Here is a 13,822-nt window from a genome sequence, read left to right on the forward strand (position 1 = left end):
ATTTCTTACGAAATATACGTGGCATTGATTTCAGTACTCATCATCCAAAAATACAGTTCTCTCTCATCCCCCGTCAGTTTGTTTGACATCGTAACTGCACGCACAGCATAAGGAGATTTGATTGCATCACTTACTTTATGTTTTGACTTGTCACGGGTGGAGATTTTTTTTGTCCCTGTTGGAAATTACAACAAACAATATTACAATTATTAAACTTAAGAATGCATAGTATAATTTGGCAAGATGCATTATATACCTGTTCCTCATTTTCTTTGGAAGGATCATTCATATTCGATGCAGCACTAGCCTTTTGCGTGTCCTTTGAAGCTGCAGGTTTCACTCCTTGTGGAGGCTTCGAAGGTTCTTGACAGACATTCTACAATAGCCACAAACACAAATGCATTATAATGTGAAATATATAATATAGTAATCTGCAAAAATTCAAACTGTGTTATGCAATGTATATCATACCTCTGCAGGAGCTGATGTACTATCATTTTTATCCTTTGAAGGCTCATTCATTGCAGTAGCTGCAGCTGGGCTCGATGAGCACGTAGCTGTGAAGGCTCCTTTCTTACTTCAGTTGCATCACCCATCTTCTCCTTTCCACGACTTTGATCTGCAGCAGGTGATTTCTCACTCCTCGACTGGCCACCTTGCGCTTGCACATTCTGCATATCCATAAAACCACCATTACGAACAATCTCCAATTGCAAAAGTGTAGTGAAATTTCAAATACAATATAAATAAACCACATATTGTTATTGTTAGGTTTGGTATACTAAAAGCATGTTTCGAGCAAGTTTCACGCGAATAGAATCTTGTTTGTATACGTAAAACTCTACAATCCACTTTTAACCCGATTCAGTATTATTCGAGCAGTCTCGCACGAATAGAATCACTATTATTATTACATTGTGTTTGCTTGTGCATTTATAAGATGTTTTAAAAACATTTAAATGCATAAGAAGTAAACAAAGTCTAAGTCTTTTGCTTAGTAGACCGGTTGTGGGCGTTGTCCACTTTAAGGTAACACGGTCAGATCTATGCAATGCTTTGCAAAAGAAAAAGAAGAATTTCACAACCTAGATAGGCTTTGGCTACCTATCGTGAAAGGTTGCAATGTCAGTCCGCATATTTCTAAGCCTTACTGAAATAAGATGACATTGGTGTGGTATAGCACTGAACGGATCTAACAGCAAGACGTGTCTTTATGCTATCTACTGAAAGACTAGGTCTTGATAAAATACTATTTCTTAATCTACATATGTTAGCATTGAGCATACGGTATTGATTATGTACTACTTTGACTTATCAAATGGTGCGGGTTTTTCGCAACCCAATAATCCCGATATATTGGGTAGTGGTGATTAATATTTAGCGGTGCTAGGATTGCTATTATGTTGAAACGTGCGCGAGGTGAGTCTCGTTTGATAATGTCTTCAAGAGGAGCTCGAACAAGGTTTTATTATTCGGAAAACTGGCCAGTTGGAGTTTTATTACTCTATGAATAATAAATAAATGTTTCTTGCTAAGTCCACTCTTGAAATTAATAAGATATTAATTAATTAAGTCCATAGCAAACATTAATTAATTAATGGACATTTATATCTTAAGCGCGAGAAATAAATAATAAACAAAGTGGAAACCCGAATTACTTGTAATTTCGGATTTGGATGGGGAGAGTTCAATATTACTTCTGTAGTGGCTGCTCGTAATATTTCAATATAAGCTTGTATTAAATTGTGGGTTCAATTTAATTAGTAAAAAGCTAATTGGGCGAGCCCATATTCAAAACCTTCCATAGATCCCCTGTCTGGGCCCAAAAGAAACTTAATATAAATAGGAGAATAAAGGAGACAGAAATCATGATTATCATTACTCATAATTTTCGTCCCCCTCTACCTAGAGGAGTTCGAATTTCTCTCCTAATTGGAGAAGGATTTCTTCTGTCTTCTTTATTCGAGTCCTAGTATTTTGATAAGATCAGCCCACCCTGATATCGAGATACAGTTCGGGAACCAGAGAGAAGATCCGTGGTCTAGTATTGAAGATCATCACGTGGAGAAGGCGCGAGCAATCGACGATTCTTTGGAGAATCAAATCGGTAACTCTAAACCGTAGTATTCATGTTTAGGATTTATATTTTCTAAGCATGAATTATTTGTGTTCTAACATGCAATTATCTGTTTAACATGTGAATTGATTAATCGCATAATCGGTCAAATAGATCCGTGTCTGATTTATTTGTTTTGTACAAGTCTTCCGCTGTGCAAGGGGCACCAAACCCCAGCAGTTATCAATAATAAAAACTTACTTGACTGTCATCATCATCAAACAGATTCCAATTAGGCATATAATTTTTCAATTCAATTTTTTTTATCTAGAGCACTCATCATTTTTTCGATTGCTGCCAGCCAGTCAGGATTCTGCAGATCCTCGTCATCCAAATTTTGTGCAAGTGTTTCAACTTGATCTTTTGTTTTCATCCGTCTCTTCTCTCTCTTTCCATTAGTCAGCATTATCAACCCCGCTGCAGATGCTACCTTAAAACTATGCATTTCACGTACGTGCTCCGGTGGTGCATGTAACGTAGCAACAAAATTGAATATTCCATCAGCCAAAAGATTTCCAGCACGATAGATATCAGCAGTAAATTTTCTTGCTTCTCTTTCCTCGTTGTGTTGCTGCTTTATTTCTGCTGAAGTTGAAGGACCAGCCATATCATTCAACTCATCTAAGATTTGTTGTTCTTGCTATCAGATTAATGCTTTGTCATCATCAACAAGTTGTTGTGGCATCCGGTCATCATAGTAACCCAGCCCAAATCCACCAGCATTGATCTCTAGGGATTCTCTTGCTTTTAACGCCTCCAACTCCCACATGTTAATTGATGGGAAACGTCGTTCAACTGTTCGTCTTCCTACTATCATCCTGTCCACATAACATCCCTGACATACAGAAGCAAAAAAAACTTTAGTATATGCATTTTTTTAAAAAAAATTATAAGAAAGTTACACTTACCACAAGGAAAACGATTGGACCAGTGTAGTATCTGCTAGAAGAGTTCAGCCATCTGTTATGCACATCTAAGAGAACATTGATGACGTATTCACACCAATTGTAGTCATGGATGATTGACATATCATCCAAGATATGTAGGATCTTTGGGATAACAGGTTCATCTGCTGGGGTCTCTATAAAACAGTATTCCATGAGTACCAAGATGAGTCTCTTGAATTGGTCACCACCATCTACCTCATTCAACATAAGGATGGCAATGTCATCAACATATATATTTTTTCTTGGTTTTTTAAGAGACTTGGCAACGACTTCCATCCACGACAAATCATGCTTCCTGAGTTTCCGTTCAATACGATGTAGTCCTTTAGGAAGACCAAGCGTCAGATGCACATCCTGCTTTCTGTCCCCGGCCCTCTTATAGGTAACCCACAAGTAATGGGATTGAAGTATGATGCAACCCAGAACCCCAGTTTTGGAGGTATGTGATTTAACTTGAAATTCAGAACTGCCCCGAACCCCAAGTCAATTATATCCCTTTTTTGCTTTCCATTTAAATACTCCATGGTATTTCCAAATAGTTTTGGCTTTAATCTGAATAGCAGGACATTCACACCCTTATTTAATCTTACCAAAACCACCAATAAAAAAATTATTTCAATACTACATTATTATAAATGATGGACTGCAATATAGAACAAGCAATACTGCAAGATGATGATGCATTATTCTAAATGCTGCACTGCAATGTATAACAAGCAATACAACAATATATAACATTCAATACAACAATATAGCATGCAAAACAGCAAGATGATGCATTATCCTAAATGGTGCACTGCAATCTATAACAAACAAGACTGCATTATTTTAAATGCTGCACTACAATGTATAACAAGCAACACAACAATATGACATAAATTATCTTATTTGTTGGTCCCTCATTTTAACTAGTAGAATGATAAGTATCTAATCATGTCATGATTTAGGTATGAATTATCAATAATTGCTATAACTAATATCACTTGAAACAGAATTCAAAATTAGCAAAAGTTCATTTAATCTATACAGTAATGCTTAGATTTTGAACACTGTTATCTATTCTAAATAGATTAAATGATACCTCTGACAAACATAAAATATCACTTTTACACTTCCAGTAAATATATATTTAAATATCCCCACAATTAACATGCAAAACTGCAAGATGATGACGCATTATTCTAAATTGACCAATGCAATATATAACAAACAAGACTGCATTATTATAAATGACTCACTGCAATATATAACAGGTAATACTGCAAGATTTATCATAATACCTTCTCCTCCAGGTCCTTTTAGTTCTTCATTTGTGTTTATTCCTGTGCTTGTTTCAGCTTCTAGTTCCTCCTCATTCATATTTTCATCTTCAGTTGTATCTCTTCTATATTCTTCTTCATCTACCTCTGACCTTGTTCTTTTTCTTGTCATTTTAATGTGTCTTTACACTGCATTAAACCAATAATATCAATCAAATATTGTCACCAATTCAAGCAACATCCAAATTATCCACAAAATGAATCATGTAGTAACATAACCCCTTTTATACATTAATACAAGCAAATCACCAACTAAGCAAATCACCAAATTAGCAATTCACTTCGAGTACAACAATACTTAATCCAATAGACAAAAAATCACAATAGTCCGTCACAATGTGTCAAAAAACCCTCATACATGGAGCAAATAGCTATAAAATTTCAAAAATAACCAAAAACAGACTAAAACCTCAAATCCAAACAATAAACAAGACATAAATCTGCATTCGCAACAAAGTAACATTCTGGAAACCTATTTCGTTCAACCCTAAACGGAATCCAATTAACATACCTTGTGAACTGTTTTCACCGTTTACTTGTTCTAGGCGTTCGGAATTCCAGAAATTAGTCCTAAATCGCGCGATTCAAGGTGTAGTCGTGGCTGGAAATTGAAGTTACACGGTGTAGAGGCGGAGGCGGTGGGATTTAGAGGCAGAGGCGGAGGCGGCGGGATGAGATTTTGGAGAATCGGAGATTTTGGAGAGTCGGGGAGAGAGAGAGGCGAATTTGGAGAATGACGGTATTTTTGGGGGTAACCCTAATTTGAATCTGTTTGAAATGACTAAAATGCCCCCGACAGCAATTCGATATACACTAGAAAGCAATCTCAATTCTGTTCACGAAATTAAATCTTGAGCGTTGGATTTCCAGATCTAAGGGTGGATATTGGTGGTATGATGTTATTTTAACTATAGTGGCACCCTAGTGCACCCCCATTTTTATATATAAATCTATAATTAGTCCTATTAAAAAATCAAAAACTTTATCCCTCCATCCCATTGAAGATGACTCACTTTCCTTTTTGGTTTGTCCCAATCAAGATGACTCATTGCTTAAAATGGAAACCCCTTAATCTCTACTTTATTCCCTCTCTCTTACTTTACTCTCTCCACTTAACAACACAAAATAAAGTTGCTAAAATCATGTTCCGTCCAAGAAATGGTTATTTGGACGGAGTACTTTATTTTTCTCTACTTTATTCTATTTATTTAATTCATTAAAAAATGTTATTTTATTATCTTGTGCTCAATTCTTTCTTTCACTTTCTTTTCAACATTTTCATCGATCTTTCTTTCTTCTGTTTTATGTGTTTTTGTTTTTTTAATACTAGAGCCATGGTGGGGAGCCAAAGGATTGACAATATTCAGTTTCGTGTTTCATTTCATGGTGAATGGCATAAAGGAACCAGACTGATTTACAAATACCATTGGAAAAAAGAGTAGCAAGTCAAAACAGCCAACATGACTACTGCTAGATTTTTATTTGCAGAAAGCAACAACTATCAAAGCTAGATATGGTGTAAGAATTTAGTCATCATAAGCCCAAGATCAACACGAACTGACATTGCAAACTGGCATTGAAGCTTCACCTGGTGACAATAAAAATTCTTCAGTACACTAAAATGCAATTATTATAAGTAATGCAGTTCAATACATATAATGGTTGCTTGCTTAGTTAAATTGTCAAAGAAAGACAGAAAAGATTACTCAGAGTTATTCAATTTCTTAATCAGTCTCTGTCCAATTTGTTACAAAATTGTATGGAATCACAGATATTCTGTAAGAGTGAGTTTTCTATGGGGGTAGGATAGATACATGATTGAGATTTCAAAGAATTGGACTATCGATCAAACAAGCTAAAAATTATTCATTCCATCAGACTATGTGGTGGATTAGCCTAAAAAAACATGCTAAATGTTGTAAGAGATGAATCTTAGTCTAATAGCTTATAGCCATATGCTCTAATTTCTGAAATTACTCCCGATACCTCAAACATGGTAAGCATTTGAATATGAAATAACATTCTTACCTCTTATCATCTTCGCTTCTTCCCTTCAACACTCTTCCGTACTCGCAAAACGGGGTATTTTCCGCGTCCAAGCACTGGGACGCCCGACTCATTTTGAAGGATATACCCAAATTTCAAGCGGGGTTGGAGGACGAGTGGCATCTACAGCAGTGGCGGAGGTGATGGTCAACTTGAACTCTTTTGGTACACAAGAGCCAACACAAAGTCGTCTCATTGGCGTTAAAGCAGTCATATGAGAAAGGGGAAGGCAAAGGTAAAAGCCGAGAATTGCCTCAGTCCGAAGACCCGACCCTCTCGAACTTGGTTGTTGCGTCAATGCAGAGAACAATGTTGGACACCATCAGGTCCATCTCTATGTGCGAGGACGAGGCTGTGAAAGCCGATTGACAACGTCAAGAGACGATTGGGGTCGGATCTCAACTAATTTTTTTTCTATATATTTTTTACGTTGTAACTTTTTTCCAAAAATTAAGTGTGTTTTGATTTTGCCTTTATTTTATTTTATTTGATAACATAAAAATTCATAAAAATAAAAATAGTTGTGACATGGAAAATGGGGAATGAGCGAATTTACAGGGCGCACAATTATAGCCGTAAGCTAGAAGATAAAATACTGACATGGAAGGGAAAAATTGAGGATGGATGAATTTATAGGACATGTTTATCTTCCACTGCTGTGAATGCCTTAATTTACTTTAAAGAATACCCGAAATGATATCAATTTACTTTATCTGCTATGTTTACTGCAAGATTCATAGCTTTTATGAAAATTGAAGTTTTCTATTACTCTATAATCTAACCATTCCATACATATAGATAATTTGTCAAATATAAAATCAACAAAAAAGGAAAAGAAAAAACTAATTAGATTAACTTGGTATCATTATTCATTAATTATGTACACGCTATATATAAATATTGAATGTATAAATTATTTGATGCAGTATAATTCAGTTTAATACCCTAAAACAAAAGGATTTATTTAAATTTGCAAATCGAATTTTTTCAGACTAATCTAATAAAAGTTACATCGGTAAACATACATATAGACAAATAAACACACCTACAACTGTTGATTGTTATTTATAAAAAAAGATTAATGTGTAAATCTCTAACTCGATTATAAGAGTATCTTTTTATGCAAATGTAATTACGTAATAGGCTACTAGCTAATAGTACTTCACTTGAACTTGATCTATTTTTTTTCACAATTATATAGAAGAGTAATATAATATTGTAAAAGGGTGCGACTTACATAGTAGTAACTAGTAACAATAAATGGTTATCCAGAAAAGAAACAAGCTAGGAGTGTGTAATGTGTATGTGTCATGTGTGTGTATATTTTGCAAGTGAAATTAAATGGGAAGTCGGTAGTATATTTGAGGTACTACGTACTCCTTCGTATGTGTATTACTTTGTACGGATGTTATTGCAAATAAAAAAAATGTGAAAATAAATAAGAAATACAGCATATTGGTAATAAGCACTTATATTATGGGGAGTGAAAATAAATTACAATTCTAATCCCAAAACTAAACAATTGGAACATTTGCACAAATTATTTACAGCCACTGCATTTATTTCTAGCCCTTTCCACAATCTAGAATTACACCAACGGATCCTTAATTGATCTTCTCCACTAGTCTTATATTCTGACTAAATTAAAGCAACAACACAAGAAAAAATAAAATGTTCTACAAATGTACAATTTGGGTACCAAAAACATCATAGATCTTAGACAGACATATTGAAGCTGTAGTCTTCCCATGGCTTGCCATTGAACTGTAACTCATCAATCTGCTCATCCAACAAAAATAAGAGTGATTAACCTAAGCTCTAGTTTTAAAGGTCTGATTTTGGTGATTTGATTTTTAAATATTTCTTTATTTTAATCTCAATTAGACTTTTTTGTTATTTCTTTCTTACTGCAATCTTTAGATTATTGTGAGCAAAGTGAAATGATTCAAGTGATATTCATTTTCAAGTTCCTTCACATATTCCTTTTACGTACACTTGCAAACACTCAATATGTGCCTTTTAAACCAGGGAATATGTGTTTACATCTCAACAAAAATTCATAAAAAGGGACAATTTTTGCACCAAATTTCCTATACAACCTAACACTTTAATTTTATTTTCCGATTGTTGAAATTATAAATAATATCTGACTCATAATATAGCAAAATGATTGTTTGATTTTATTAATTAACTACTCCATCATACAGTATGAATTATTTGTTTTGTGTTAAATATGGTATACACTTCATTATTGATAAAAAGAACATAAGTATTAAGTTAAAATGCTGATGTTAATAAAAGTATAAAACTATAAAAATAGTTTCAATAATGTAAACACATCCAGATTTCATTTCATAATTCAGAAAATATACTGCTATTAGCATAAAATTGTACAAAAACAACATACAATCCAAGGCTATTCAACAAAATTTGCCTAGATAAACATTTAACATATAAATGCATCGGATATTAAATTATAAGCAGTATACCAAATAATTATATCACTGGAAAATACTAAGAAACATGAATATCGAACAATTTTCTAAGTGCTGGTAATATTATTTTGATAAATATAAAATTTACTATTAGTGTAATATTATGAATCATAACTTACTTCTAGTTGAATGAAATAAAGTTAAAACAAATTGTTAAAAATAATTATCTACACTAATTGGTAGGTGGAATAAGTACAACGTCAAACCAAAAGCATATAACACTGTAAAAAAATGAAAGAATATTTTAAAAAATTGAAAAATTGGAAGACCTAAATCTCAAGTAGTGTGTGTTGGGGTTTTTGCATATATATTAGTGACTATTAAAGAATGAAGAAATAGGAGTATATATTACCTGGTGAAAGAAGGCAGCATGATCAGTTTCATTTAGAGGAAATGAATTCCAAGGGCTCAAACCCAAACCCCCTCCTTGAGTTGTACCTCCTGCTTCATCCGAGTTGTACACTCGGACATCACTCTCTCTCATCAGCCGTCTTTTTTGACTGGTTCTCTCTCTAGCCCTCTCTCTGGCCTTCCTCCTCGACTCCCTCGCCACAGTCGCCCTCTTCTGCTGCTGCACCACCACCACCCTACTCTTCCCCCTCCTCCCCCTCCTCCCCTTCCCCGCCGACGACACCGCCTCCTCCGACGTGCACGACTCGCTCAGCGTCGACCCCTTCGCCAGCTCGCGGATGGCCGAGCTGGAGCTGCGCAGCAGCCAGTCCACGGTCTTGCTGGCCTTGTCGAAGCCCAGCAAGTCCTGCAGATCGAAGAATCTCCTCGCGATATCGAGGGACAGACGCATCCGCCTGTCCCTCGGCCCGCGGGCAGTGTTGATCTTGCTGTGCCTGTCCTTCTTCGAAGAAGGCGGGGCCGCGGCCGGGACGGGCGCCGGGGGCGGTGTGGTGGCTATGTAGTTGTTGTGGTCGAGGATTAATTGGAAATCGTCGAAGTAGATATTGGGGGAATTGGGGATTAATCCGAAGAGGAAATTAGGGTTTTGGGAGGTGATGTCATTTTCGGAGAAGGGTGTGTAATTAGGGTTGTGATTGCAACAACTGCTGCTGTTGGAGGAGAGCATCTTTACTTAATTACTTACTATATCTCGCCTAGCTATGAATGGGACTGCTTCTTATACTATTGAGAGAGATGGAAGAGAGGTGAGAGATGTTTGATGGTGTAAACTATACTATTATACTTTGTTGATTGATATTTATGCTCCATTCAACTTTTGATTGAGAATTCTTCTTTTGGTTGAGAATGACAGCTGCTTGAATTTGGTGGTGTTCATTTCCTCTCTCTTAGTTTTGGGTGGTGCTTATGTTTATTAGGTCAATTATTAAGCGCATGACATATTCGGAAAAGTTGTAGCATCATGAATAAGTTTGACACACTTCGTTATATCTGTCTAATTAAATCTTAATTCAGATTTAACCCACTACTTCCTAATTTATTTGTTAAATAGTACTTCTGCACATTCAAAAGCATCATTTCCGATGTGAGGTCAAAAATTCTCCAGTGTCAAGATAACCATAGTATATCTGGTTATGACTTAACTTATGAGTCGCACTCTTGTGTGGGCTCGTACACACAGCACAATGTACTCAATCGGATTCGGTCACATTAAAAGATGTTAGTCGTCATCTCACATTAAAAGATGTAGTAAGATAATTAAAAAAAATCAACTTAAATACATAATGAATTATTATTCCTAAACCCATTTGATTTTTGGCGAAATATTATTGGAATTTGGTTGGTTTCTCTTTCGTATATCGGATAAGCTTCAATAAGCCTGTATATATAGGTGCATTAGGGAACAAATATTCCCTTAGAGCATCCACAATGAGGCGGACTATAGCCCGCCCTAAGCAACGCCTTATGCACCGTCACGTCAGCATTTTATCCTCAGCGCATTCTACCTGTAGTGGGGCGGACTATAGCCCGCCCTAAGCGACGCCCTAAGCATTTTATCTATTATTTGAATATTTAAATACTTCAAAATTTGGAAAAAAAACTTCATTTCATTAAAATTAAAACATTACAATACAAAATAAAAAACTACTAATTCTCAACGGCGGTTGCGGTTCCAAACTTCTTCAATCATGTCGGTCATGAGCTGAGTATGGTCTTGTTGGCTGCGCATTGAGCTCTGTCGCTGTAGAACCTCACCGAAGCCCATCGGTAATCCTCGAGTGACAGGCGGGGTCGCCGTGCTGGAGCTAGGTCCGGCTTCATCATCCACCCAATCGGTGACACGTCCAACTTCTTGTTCGACTATCATGTTATGCATGATGATGCACGCACACATGACGTCGGCGATGACTTCCTTGTACCAGAAACGCGTCGGACCTTTCACGATTGCCCACCGCGATTGGAGCACCCCAAAAGCCCGCTCCACATCCTTCCGCGCGGACTCCTGCTTTGCCGCAAACAAGACTCTCCTCTCACCAATTGGGCAGCTGATCGTCTTAAAAAAAATAGGTCACCTTGGGTATATGCCATCGGCCAAGTAGTACCTCATATGATGTCTGCGGCCGTTGGCAGTGAACTCGATGGCCGGTCCGCGACCCATGCACTGATCCGCAAAGAGGGTGGACAAGTTGAGGACGTTGATGTCGTTGTTCGACCCGGCTACACCAAAGTAGGCATGCCGAGATCCGAGGCGTTGGTCGGCGACGGCTTCCCGGGATCATCGTAGGGTGGCTGCCCTTGTAGCCGCTAGTAAATTGGTCTCTCCACGCCGTCGGGCGGTTCTTCCCTGCCCGGTGCATACAGTCGATGCTCCCTAGCATCCCGGGGAAGCCGTGCACCGTCTCGTTCATCCTCATCGGCCTCTGGCAATCATCAGCAGTCGGGCGTCGCAAATATGTGTCGCCAAAAGCCTCCACAACTAACTTACAAAAAGTCTTGAGACATTCGGGGCCAGTTGTCTCCCCGACGTGAAGGTACTCGTCGAACATATCCGTTGTTGTGCCGTAGGCCAACTGGCGGGTCTCAACCGTGCACTTCTGCAACGGCATAAGTCCGGGTCTGCCGATCCCGTCTTCCCGATACTGGAAGTACTCATCACGTCCCTCCAACGTGTGCACAATGCGGGGAAAAAGATCTCGGCTCATTCTAAAACGGCGATGAAAAACATTCGGGCCCCACCTTGGATTCTCAGCAAAATAATCTGTGCGAACATACGTTCGTGGGCTACGCCGTGCTCGCGCGGGACATACGTCTGATGTCGTATCGGGCGAGGGACCCGCGCCACCGCCGCTGCCTGCTCCCGCTGCATTTGTGACAAGCATTCCGCCGCGGCTATTAACGGCATCGAACAAGACTCGAGTCAAGGCCCGTCTGCAGCCATCTGATGTACTCAAATCATAGTCGCCGCGATTCATTTTTGAGGAGACGAGAGAGAATAATTGAAGAGATGTGAAATTGGAGTGGGTGAAATGGGTTGGAATTGTGGTGTTTAAATAAGAAAAAAAATTTGGAAAAAATTCAAAAAAAAGAAAAGAAAACGCGTTCGCATCGTCCGCGATGCCACAGTGGCGGACGATGCGACGGACGATGAGCATCGTCCGCGCTTCGTCCGCAGACGATCTATCGGGCGCAGACGATGGTTAACCCATCGTCCGCCCCACTGCGGATGCTCTTAGTGCTTGTTTGGTAGACTAGATAAGATCAAGATATATGATTTAGTATATGAATTATTTGGCTGTTTGGTAGATAGAATAAGGCCGTGTTAGGCCATCAAAGCCCATCTCGGCCCGTTGAGGACCAAAATGAATTAGTTCAAAATGGTGCATTATTTAACAACCCAAAAGAGTGAAATAGCATATTGTTATCTTAAAGCCCATCTTAATTAATTATCTTGTGCTAATTTAACATGTCTACAAAAATGCATAACATAACACTAAATCTTATCTGTTGGATTAAGATTCTGACGGATGAGATTGATCTATACCCGTACCATGTTTTACGATCTCTATTAGAAAAGGTAATTTTAGTCAGAAAACAAAACATGTGTTACATTTAATTTTAGAAATCCCTATAATCTAGCAACAAAATGATATATACTCACAATCTAGCTATCGTATTCCATTGCTAAGGGAACATCCTCTCATTCTCTATCTATCACAATTTCTCTATCAATTTCAATTTCATTCTCCGAATCCTAGCATTTTTTGCTGCCGATTTGCAACGGAGATACCATCAACTTGACGATGCAGGTAATCATATTTGTCAAAGGGAAGCCGCAATTTTTTCCAAGTATTCTATAATGATGTAAAATGTAAATCATAGTAGTACATTTTTTTGATTTACACACATTCATACAGTGTTCATCTCAATTTTGCAATATTATTGGAAAGAATTAGGTCGGTTCTTCAAAGAACATTGAGTTCCCGTTGCAAAACGGTGAATCTATTGTAAGTCGGATAGCAAGATTTCATTTTTAATATAAGGCTTACAAGATTTAAATTTAGATTAATTAAAAATACCATTTTCTTTTTTTTGGGTGTTGAATTCACAACACAATGGGGACAAAACACATTATTGCAATGAAAGATAAATCATCGTCCTGAGTTGCAAGAGGTCTATGTTGCAATAATTAGATAGTGCAAGAGGTCTAAATTGCAGTACTTACAAGCTAAATACTAGTCTTCGTGGTTACGATACTCATACGTAGTTATACGGTAATAACACCGTTCACTATTATCATGATACACCGCAATGCTATCTGATATTAGCAAAATGTAGCAAATAAAAGAATGAATATAAAGGGTTTCATGTCACATCCACGGACCATGTTGGTATAGCGACTATGAGCAACCACCGTAGGGCACGGTGGTGCACCGACCATAGGTCAAGGTAGTGTGCACCCATTGCGAGCTTCCATTGCACCTATAATAT

General features: G+C 37.5%; 2 protein-coding genes across 2 annotated transcripts; both read right to left on the reverse strand.

Moving 5' to 3' along the window:
* Positions 1–7,883: 7,883 nt before the first annotated feature.
* Positions 7,884–10,088, reverse strand: LOC125186072 (transcription factor CYCLOIDEA-like). The gene is made up of 2 exons (XM_048082387.1): positions 9,276–10,088; positions 7,884–8,207 (listed from the first exon to the last, which is right to left on the reverse strand). The coding sequence occupies exons 1-2, from the start codon at positions 9,999–10,001 to the stop codon at positions 8,145–8,147; spliced, it is 789 nt and encodes a 262-aa protein (XP_047938344.1). The 5' UTR covers positions 10,002–10,088; the 3' UTR covers positions 7,884–8,144.
* A 900-nt stretch (positions 10,089–10,988) lies between these two features.
* LOC125189446 lies at positions 10,989–12,306 on the reverse strand. Its single transcript, XM_048086723.1, has 3 exons — positions 11,694–12,306; positions 11,437–11,551; positions 10,989–11,379 (listed from the first exon to the last, which is right to left on the reverse strand). Exons 1-3 carry the CDS (start codon positions 12,304–12,306, stop codon positions 10,989–10,991), a joined length of 1,119 nt encoding a protein of 372 aa, XP_047942680.1.
* Between the last annotated feature and the right edge of the window lie 1,516 nt (positions 12,307–13,822).

Source organism: Salvia hispanica, chromosome 5, assembly GCF_023119035.1.
Source record: "Salvia hispanica cultivar TCC Black 2014 chromosome 5, UniMelb_Shisp_WGS_1.0, whole genome shotgun sequence".
Lineage (NCBI taxonomy): Eukaryota > Viridiplantae > Streptophyta > Magnoliopsida > Lamiales > Lamiaceae > Salvia > Salvia hispanica.

Bases quoted from the DNA above. Each gene is read 5' to 3' on its own strand.
- LOC125186072 (XM_048082387.1), bottom strand. From the start codon at position 10,001: ATGCTCTCCTCCAACAGCAGCAGTTGTTGCAATCACAACCCTAATTAC. The intron at 8,208-9,275 runs GTAATATATACT...TTGGATGAGCAG, and splicing joins ATGCTGCCTTCTTTCACCAG to ATTGATGAGTTACAGTTCAA.
- LOC125189446 (XM_048086723.1), bottom strand. From the start codon at position 12,306: ATGAATCGCGGCGACTATGATTTGAGTACATCAGATGGCTGCAGACGG. The intron at 11,552-11,693 runs GTATGCACCGGG...ACTTTGGTGTAG, and splicing joins GATGCTAGGGAGCATCGACT to CCGGGTCGAACAACGACATC. The intron at 11,380-11,436 runs GTACTACTTGGC...TAAGACGATCAG, and splicing joins GGCCGCAGACATCATATGAG to CTGCCCAATTGGTGAGAGGA.